Below are 10,578 nucleotides of genomic sequence, written 5' to 3'. Positions count from 1 at the left end.
TGCAAAAATGCGAAATGCTCCATGTGTAGGGGCGTGTACCCAGTACATGTGCTGGTGGGTTAATAAAGCCTTGCTTCTCTCAGCCAGATAATTCAGCTAGAGACTCCCTGTGCCACTGGCCAGGAATCTGAAGAGATTGCATGATCGTCAGCACACCTCCTTCTTAGGTGATTATGGAAGCACTAAGTGGGAGGGTTTGAAATGTGCTATCTGTAGGTTCAGGAATACTCTCTCTCAATGCTCTCTCTCAATACTCTTTTTGGTTGAAGGAGTTGCTTTAGAAAATTCTTTATGTCCTTGTTGCGAAAACTGTAGACTAAAAGGCTTAACAGTGGTGTCAAAAAAGAATGATGGATCGCAGTAGCAAAGTCATATTCAGGAGAGTAGCTTCTTTGGAGCTGTATGTACATCAATGCAGCACTTCCATAGAAAACAACAGATATAATGAGACTGGATGCACAAGTAGACAAGGCCTTTTTCCGGTCCTCCGATATCTTCATTTTTAGTATTCTTACCAAAATACTGGCGTATGTTGCAGTGATGGAAACAGAGGTAAGTATAATTGTGAAGGAACTAATGATTAAATCTATGAGGACAGTTACATCATTTGTAGTACAAGCCAGATCCAAAAGTGGAGATGAGTCACAAAATAAATGTTGAATTTCATTTGGCCCACAAAAAGGTAAATTATAACCTAAAATTACCCAGGTTAATGGAGTAATAAAACCAATAATCCAGCATAAATAAATGAGAGTCTTACTTAAATGTAATGTCATTATACTGTGATAATGTAGCGCTTTGCATATAGCTATATAACGATCATAAGCCATTATATTCAGAAGATAATTCTCAGTTATGATAAGAGAGTGGAAAATATACATTTGTAAAAAACAACAGTTAAAAGAAACATGTGCTTTTCCATTTAAAACAATCGGAAATATTGTTGGATAGACTGTTATGACAATACCCATTTCAGATATACAAAGTGCACAGATAAAAAAGTACATAGGAATATGAAAACGGGAGTTGAAAAGGATCACAAGCACTATAATTATATTACCAGCAATGATGATAAAATAGAGTAAAAACAAAAGAGTGAAAAATAGATATTGTTGTTTGGTCATGATCCTAAATCCAACTATTATAAATTCACTGACAGTCTGATTATAATGTATCATCTCTACTTTCTGTGCCAACAATAATTACAGTTAATATTAGTTCTAACAAAGCTTTTAAAGCTCTACATAAGTCTTAGTTAGACTAAATGCAAATTAATTACAATAGAACAACAATTGTTCTAAATGCAAAAGAAAAAAAATGTAAAATAGAATATGAATTCATCCTGTTTAAAAGCATGATAGGTCCATCTTGTTACAGAATAGCTTAAAGTCAGAATTTTTAAGGGTTGGCGCATAATGTAAGACCATAAAACTTTAGTTGAAAACAGTAATACATTTCTTTTACATTAATGTCCTATAATAAATGAATAAAATAAAATGTATTACATAACATTAACATAAAGTGTATGTACAGCTGCCCAAGGTTTTTCCACCTCCCCAGTCCTCAAAACAAAATAAAAATAGCATATATAAGAAAAAATAACCGAAAGCAGTATTTTATTAGTATTTTATTTAAACCATAAATCATATATGTGACCTCAACAGGGCCTTGCAAACCTTCTGTCTAGAGTGGTCTTCCAGTTGTTCCAGACTGCCACCCCCTCCCCTTTTGGCATGGAGCGGTCTATAAGAGGTTACAAAAAAAAACCACAGAAAGAACAGGAGCCCAAATAGTGCAATACATCACAAGTTCAATGGCAAATGTACAAAAAGGTTGTGCAGGTTGCAACCAACCACTGAAGGCAGGTGTAGATTTAAAAACCCGACTCCACTTGGGTGACTAGCTGGAACTGGAACTGGTCGCACTCTTGGCAAAACAACAAAGGACCTATCAGTGGCAGAGCCACTGGGTACCAGAGTACTCACCTCCAAAGGAGAGTGAAAAGCACAAAAGGAGGGAAGAGGCACCCTGTGTTCAAAACAGATAAAATAATAAAGGGATTACCTTACTTGGCTTACCTCAATAATTACACATTTATACACATATGAAGTTTAATCATGCACAGGTAATGTGTTTTGTGGGTCTAACGCCCACTTTCTTAGGCCATTAAATATATAGTGCCTAAAGCATCAATTTATAAGGAGCTCAATCAGGGCCGGCCCTAGAATTTTTGCCTAACAGGGGGAGTAGGGAAAGGAGGAGGACAGACACTCTATATTAATCCCAATTTCCACTTAGGTTTTTTAACCCAACCGCTACAATTGTAAACCAATTAGGAAGTCAAGACCTGGTTGTTGTGAAAAAAGTGACAAATAATTTATTGTTTGTGACTCATCAAGCTTAAAATGGTGTACAGGACACAATTAAAAACCAACAGCGCTGTTGTACACACCTGCATCGGGGCGCCCACCAGACTCACCACATAGTATGACACCACACACACTAACCACCTCCGGGCATACAGAAGGGGTCATCAGCATTTAAATTCTCCTAGGTAGAATTACATTGAACTCAGCGTGCCAAAATAATGTCAGCAGTATGCATTGCATCAGGTTTCATAACTTGCAGAAAGGCTTTAAGATAGCACAGCGATGATATAGGCAAGCACATGCAAAGCAGTCCCACCTCTAAGCTGCAGTCAAAAAATCTTGTTGCATACTCACGACTCCACAATAAGCATCAAGTTCCTGGAGATAGTGATGTCCCGTCCTTGTATATGCACACAACAGGGGCCCCTGTGTAGTCCACACACTTAGTCTCCTCTCTTCATAGACAAACCTCCCAGCATTTTGGATTCCTATCCATGCGGCACCTCACACTACCGGCTGTTATGATTATCCAGATTTGTCCGGGCTTCCCGGGCACAGGAGTATCACCGCACCTGTACATCCACCACCTATGCAGGTTTACAGCCTCGCTACAGGCTTGTAGATTGGACAGGCAGGAGGACTTGTTCACTTCCGGAACACGGGACGGCATGTGTCTTAGATGTCCAGCTGGTATCCAGCTCTTTCTCGGTCCAGACACTGGGAGACACGGAGAGGGACTCGTGGCAGGTCCGATGAGCGGCAGGACGCAGCAAGGCCGACTAGTTTCGACCGGTACTTCCGGTCTTCATCGGGGCGTGGCTTACTTGCGGGGGGCTGGAGATAAATATCCCTCTAGCTCCTCCCGCTGCACGCTTGTTGGTTAAGGTGTTGCTGACAAGTTTGTCCGTGCTGGAAACCTCGGACACACTTTCTGTTCCGCCGCAGCAATATTGTCAGAAGGCATAGCTGGCTCACCAATACAGACAGGCACTAGAACGGGGCAGACATCAGCGGAGAACACCAGTCCGCCACTACACGTGTCCCCTCCAGGGGCAGAAGACAAACAAAGGTATGCACCAGTTCTGTTACTTCATTGAGGGGCATGAAGAATGTGAGAGAGGGGAGGGGGGGGGAAAGCGGGCGGGGGACTGGGAGGGGGGGAGATGAAGGAGAAGGGAAAGAGGGGGGGAGGGGGGGGGGAAGAGAGAAGAAGGAGAATAAGAGGGAGGGAGGGGGGGGGGAAGGGGAACAATTTTTATAACAGGGAATGGGGGTATATTATACATCTTTTAGTTTTTGAGTAGTACATTTAGATTACAATCATATCACTACTGGACTCATCACCATAGCACTACCGCATTCATTACTCCAAAGGATGCACATCCTCACTTGCAGGCATCACTTTCATTGAGAGACCACATAGGTAGAGGGCCATGAGGATAAAGCCCCCCCCCCTCTTTCCACAGGAGTCTATAAATAGCTCCTAAGCGAGAAGTCCACATTCAGGCCTTGTGGATGTCTCAATCTCAGTTGGTACATCCACATTGCCTCCCGCTGCAAAAGCATTGCTTCTGTTCGCTCTTTCCGTGTTGAGACTTCCAGAGTATCTATGCACATTGCTCTTATTCCAGCAATTGAGCCATTATGTACTTCCTGGAAATGTTCAGCAATTGGTGACTTTTTCTCCCCACTAGTGATGTTGCCGAGGTGCTCAAGAAGTCTAGCCTTGAATGCTCGTGTTGTCATTCCCACGTAATACTTGTTACATGGACAAATGATTAGGTATATAATCCAAGTTGAGTTACAATTAAGAAATTTCTTCAATTTATATTCTTTTAGTTGGTCTTGAGATCTGAACGTATTAGTTCTCATAACAAAGGGGCAGGCCCTACATGACCCACACCTGAACATCCCAACAGGAGGAGGGACTCGATTGAGCCAAGTCCCCACTTCTTTCCTTGGTAGTTCTGATTGAACCAGAATATCCCGTAGATTTCTGGCCCGCCGTGCAGTAATCAAAGGTCTTGGACCCACAATCTCCCTTATCTTAGGGTCTAGCTGTAACACCCTCCAGCAACCCTTGAGGGCTTCGTTCAAATTACCCCAGTGTGAATTGAACTGAGTGACCACTCTAGTATACCCTTTACTAACACCACCAGGTGTGGAACGAGCACGGGGGCGGAGCAGGGACTCTCGGTCCGTATGGAGCACGCGGTTGTGACTCCGTCGCAGAGTTCTCTCTGAGTATCCCCTTTCGCGGAATCGTTTGTGCATTTCCTTTGCCTCACGCTTAAACTCTTCTATATCCGAGCAATTACGCCGAATTCTTAAGAACTGTCCCGTGGGGATCCCCCTGATCACAGACACTGGATGATGGCTCGCCGCGTGGAGTAATGTATTACCTGCCGTCGGTTTCCGGAATGTTTTCGTTGTCAGCCTATTTCCCACTCGTATTATTTCAAGATACAAAAAAGTGATTCTCTCTGGATCTGTTACAAAAGTCAGGCGTATATTTCGCCTATTGCGGTTTAAGGCTGACACGAAATTTACAAATTCGTCCGCGGTACCCTTCCACACGACGAGCATATCATCAATGTACCGCAACCTAGAATTTTTGCCGCCTGAGGCAAATTTAGAAAAGGAGGGGTAGCGGGCAGGACGGGGGTATTGGGCCTAGCGGTGGGGAGGGGGGTCGGACCCCCCCTCCCTCGCCTGGGTCCCCCGATCTGCGCTCCCCTCCAGCTTTAAATAGTTAATAAGCAGCCGATAGTAAGAGGCACGGGTGGGGATCATTCACCTCTTCCACGTTCCAGCGTGCGCTCCACTGACGTCACTTCCTGCAATGCCGCCCACTGTATTGTAAGTGGGCAGCGTTGCAGGAAGTGACGTCAGTGGAGCGCATGCTGGAACACGGAAGAGGTGAGTCCTCCCTGCCCGTGCCTCTTACTATCGGCTGCTTCTTAACTATTTAAAGCTGGAGGGAAGCGCAGATCGGGGGACCCAGGCGAGGGAGGGGGGGACCCTGGCAAGGGAGGGGGGGTCCGACCCCCCCTCCCCACCGCTAGGCCCAATATCCCCGTCCTGCCCGCTACCCCTCCAGCTCGGCGGTCACCCCCCCCACCCACGGACGGGCGGGTGCCGCCCCTAAAAGTGTGCCGCCTGAGGCAAAAGTTTCACCCCGCCTCATGAGCGGGGGTTGGCCCCGAGCTCAGTACTTGAGTACATAGGTACATATACATCCATTAATACATATAAGTATATAAAAATACATAAAAAAGGCAAATATGATTAAAATGCTAGCATATGTGTACATATTTATTTATATTTAGCTTCTAGCATTTTTGTCATATTTGTATTCTGTATGTATTTTTTATATACTTATATGTATTTATGGATGTATATGTATACAAAAGGGAGGAAGTGGGCGTTAGACCCACGAAACGCATTGCCTGTGCCACCTCTAACTTTATTAGTTTAGCTGGTTTTAACACCGTTTTATCTATCATTGGGCGCCTCTTCCCCCTTTGAGCAGCAAGAGGTATAGGACATTCCCTGCACTGGTGCCTAACCCTTTCTTTCCTTTGGGGAAGAAAAGTAGGAGTACCTTGCAGGGATAAACAGCAGTGTGCGTCAGTTAGAGCAGTCAGCCCCCTACAGGCCATATCTCAAGAATGGGATCAAGGAAGACTGGTGTTATATAATCATGCTTACTTTGATATAGATCATGGTCATAAGGAAGAGGAAATGAGGTGGGAGTTCATTACTCAGCATGGGATAAAGAAAATAACAAGGACCAGCAGACTGATGGGCTGAGGAAGAATTAAGAAAATGTTGCATAGTTAAACTACATAGAGCAGGGTGCTCCAAAACTTTGGGGTCCCAATCCTTATGCAGTGGCCTTTATTTAAAGAGGAATTGTAACCAATGATTGAACTCCATCCCAATCAGTAGCTGATACCCCCTTTCCCACGAGAAATATTTTCCTTTTCTCAAATGGATCATCAGGGGCATCTGTATGGCTGATGTTGTGGTGAAACCCTCCCATGGTGTGATGCCAGCAACTAGGTACTGACATCACACTGAGGGAGCCCTGTTGCATTGTGGGAAAAAAACAGCTATTTCCAAATGCCACAAATGCAGCATCTCCTTACTCAGACATCACCTGCCAGCAGTAAAGATGTCACCATGTGATAAATGTCAGAATGTAAATCAGGAAGAGGAAAGATTTTACAATGGGCAAACACTGACTAAATCATTTATAAATAATTATTCTGAAAATAAATCATTTTTTTCATTATGTTATTTTCACTGTTCCTCTTTAAGATTGGCATTAGGTAATTACCATGTGTTAGAAGAAGGGTAAGTAGTTTCCAGCAAGCACTCCAACCACATCTTTGATCAATCCACAGATTTGCAGTTGCATGATAAAAATAGATCGAATATTTTGGGACCACAAAGGATGCCTTTATCAAAGCAATTTTATAATACATATATCAGCCCTGCGGAGGGCAGAAAAAATAGAACATACATAAGACAATTGGCAGAAAAAAGTATTGCAATGTGACTAAAACTGTTATGTTGCATAATTTAGAAATACATTGACACAATGAACCCAACAGAAAAAAAAGCAAAACAGCGGTCCAGCACAAGTCAGATACAAGATTTCATTACTTAAATTATATGCCTTGTTCAAAAGTAAAGGATTAATTGTTCCAAAACCACAAAAACTAAGTTTAATAAAGTGTAGTCTTTCATTTACTTTCTGTTCACAAAAAAACAACAACAAAACAAAAACAAACAAAAAAGGACAAGTATACTTTAGTGGCTAAAAGTATGGAATGCCAATTTGGAACTGAAAATCAGCACCCTTGGAAAATGACAAGAGAGTTTAGCCAAAAATAGGATTTTTCACTCCCCCTTTCGATGTACTTAAAGAGACACTAAAGCGAAAAAAAATTATGATATAATGATTTGTATGTGTACCACAGCTAAGAAATAAAACATTAGGAGCAGAGACATAAGTCTACTATTGTTTCCAGTGCAGGAAGAGTTAAGAAACTCCAGCTGTTATCTATGCAAAAAAGCCATTGAGCTCTACAACTTTGCAGGTCGCAGAGAGCTCATCTTCTGAAGTTTGTTATCTCAACTGTCAGTCACTCTAGTTGCTTTTTCTCTGACCGAGGACAGGTCAAAAGTTTGCTTGGCTGCTCTTTAAAATAATTTAGAATGCTGAGTAGTGTATAAACTGCAAATATTACAGAATGATGCAATGTTATAAAAAGCACTATATAATTGAAATATCCGTACTACACAACCAATTCATTATATCATAATTTTTTTCCCTTCTTATTCTTATCAGTGAAGGTCACACTGTAGTCACTTCCTGTCTGAGTCAGGACTGAGTCAGCCACTTACATACCTGATATTTACCTCTTTCAGGCAGAGAAAGAAAAAAAGGAACACAGCATAGTTATTTGTGTGCTAGGCACTGTACATACCCATGTCTATCTCATTATGCCACATGTCAGTTGTGGTATCCTTTAAACAATTTGAGTTTGAAAGACTTTTGCTTAAACTTTGCCAATGGCCTCTCTGCAATTTTGTTTTGTTTTTTATGTGTCAAGTGAAGACATGACTGTAAGGGCTGGTTCAGACGGACGTTCGGAGGCGTTGCGTTCGTTGGCGTCGCAGTGGTGATGCGTTTGGGCTTTCAGCAGCGTTCGCATTGCGTTCGGATACGGTCACATTTTTTCTTCCCCTAGGGGGACATTACCCGTCGCGGTTAACCGCCCCTGGAAGCTACATGTAGCTTCCAGGGGCTCCTTGAACGCCAGGGAAAATCGTAAACGCGTGTGAAAGCTTGGTACAAACGCTCCCATTCACATGAATGGGAGCGTTTTAACGCCAAGCCTCGAACGCTCACGGTAAATGCTGCACAAGCGTCCGTCTGAACCAGCCCTAAAAAGCAAAATACAACTTGACCACGCCTTCTTGTAATATTATCTGAACTAAATATATGTTGACCCAAATAAATAAAATAAATAAATGAATACATAAATCTACGTTTGGCCGACGTAGTGTTATAGCTTTGAGAAAGGTTCTATATTTAAACTTTAAAGATTTTGTGAAGGCGTTGACAAAAAGCAATTAAACACATTAGTTTATTTGAAATTACTGTTTGCTATATGGGTTAATGCAGGAAGATAGTTGTTTACCTGGAATATGGTTTACCTTTACTGCCTTCGATGGACTGTTATAATTACTGGATCTAAATGCTACATAATGATGTCCTCTGTCTCTCTTTGTGAAAGGAGTCAATAGGTTTCACATGTCCTTATGATCAATTATATATAGTAAGTTCAGTATCCTCTGGGAAAAGCTAAGAAAACAAATATTCATGTCAGTTCTCTAGGGGGGTTGTCAGGTGTCAACTAGAGAACATATTTAATATATGTAATGAGTGCAGTAACATAATAAATACATTTAATACATATTACATTGCTTTTTGATATCAGTTACAAAATAAAAGATCAATTACAGAGGTTTTTTTTTTTAGTTAAAAGTTATTAAAAACTGAGTTATCAAAATGAATGATCAATATATGCAGTAACTGTCAGAGGATTTCTGCAGAAAATCACTTAAACAATTAATAATATTGTATCCTTTATGCCATGTGTTTGAATTTGAAGTAAATAAACTTTTTCAGTAAATACAAATGAGAGAATTGTGTATAGGGATGCTCATTCGGATATTGCGACACTGAAATTTCCGCATTTCCTATTGGAACTTGGAAATCAGAAATTGGAATCGGATTTCCGGGGAAATACCACGTTCCCACAACTCGGTAATTTTAGTCCATTCACAGAACTCAGAAGCATTGGACCAATCAGAGAACGCAGAGTCAGATTTAAAGAATTTGGCCAATCAGGGGGTGCAAAAAAATAACAAAAAAAGACTCCTTGGAAATCAATTACCGCAACTCGGTAATTTTAGCCCAATCGCCAGTTTTGGACTGGGAGGTGGAAAAACTAAAGAAATCCACCTGCTGGCCAAGCAGCAGTAACCCTGTGTTATCACTCCCAATAGAAACCTGCAGCAAGTTTTCACTGTGAGCAGCAACACCTTATTACTGCTGCTTGTCCAACAAGGGGATTTCCTCAGCTTTTCCAGCTCCTAGTCCAACGCTGCCAATCACAGAACTTGGAAGCATTGTGCCAATTAGAGAATGTAAAGTCATCTTTGGAGTAATTGTCCGGAAATCGAAAATCTGTGAAATGGGTAATCTGCATTGGTGGAAATATGCATTTTCAGCTATCCCTAATTATGTTTAGTTCATTTGCAATAAAAATGGAGCTCATGTCTAGTCACTAGTGATGGGCCGAATACAGCTATAAGCTATAAGCTGAGAGCGCGTCCTATGCGGACACTTTGCTGCCAGCTCCCGCTGTCCTCCCCGCCCCCAACGCCAGTCACCCCCACCCATGCTAACACCTAGTGCACCCATGGGTGCACTAGGTGCCGGCCTGGGTGAGGGGGATAAATGTGGGCAGGTTGAGAGGAGCTGGCGGTAAAGCATCCGCATAGGATGCGCTTTCAGCTACACTCATAGCTTAGAGCAAAAGCATCTTGAAATTTCCCTCCAAGGCTCCCCATTGGTTCCTTAACCAACCAATGGGAATCCTCCTGATCCCCATTGGTCTGTTAAGAAACCAATGGTGAGCCTTGGAGGGAAATTTAAAGGACAATGACCCAAAGCATAGAAGTAAATCAACAACAGAATGGCCTAACCTCTTGAGGACCGTGGTGTTAAACCCCCCTAGTGACCAGGCCATTTTTTAAAAAATAGGCCACTGCAGCTTTAAGTCCAAGCTGTAGGGCCGCACAACACAGCACACACAGAGCTCTCTGTTGGTGGGGTCTGATCGCTCCCCCTGTGTTTATTTTTTTTTTGTCAATATTTTTTTTATAATAAATATTACTATTTTTTGTTTTATTTTTCCTCCCTCCCCGCAGCTGGCCAATCATGGCGATCGGCTGTCATTGGCTCCTGCCTATGAGAGCCTATTGCTCTGTAGTGTCCCAGGTGGACAGCCGTGTCACACGGCTGTCCCCAGTACAGCGCTGCTGCAGATTTCAGCACTGTACAATGTAGTTAGACTGCAGTTTCACCATCTAACAGTCTCCCGAGCGGTGATTGTGTTTGGCAAGC

The 10,578-nt window shown here is 42.4% G+C and overlaps 1 protein-coding gene across 1 annotated transcript; it reads right to left on the bottom strand.

The window, feature by feature from the left end:
- Window positions 1-218: 218 nt before the first annotated feature.
- Window positions 219-971, bottom strand: LOC137533533 (olfactory receptor 6N1-like). The gene has a single exon (XM_068254906.1). It carries the CDS (start codon window positions 969-971, stop codon window positions 219-221), a length of 753 nt encoding a protein of 250 aa, XP_068111007.1.
- Between the last annotated feature and the right edge of the window lie 9,607 nt (window positions 972-10,578).

This window comes from Hyperolius riggenbachi, chromosome 9, assembly GCF_040937935.1.
Source record: "Hyperolius riggenbachi isolate aHypRig1 chromosome 9, aHypRig1.pri, whole genome shotgun sequence".
In the NCBI taxonomy this organism is placed as follows: domain Eukaryota; kingdom Metazoa; phylum Chordata; class Amphibia; order Anura; family Hyperoliidae; genus Hyperolius; species Hyperolius riggenbachi.
The sequence above is the reverse complement of the archived record's forward strand: the minus strand, read 5'-3'. Positions and strand labels throughout refer to the sequence as shown.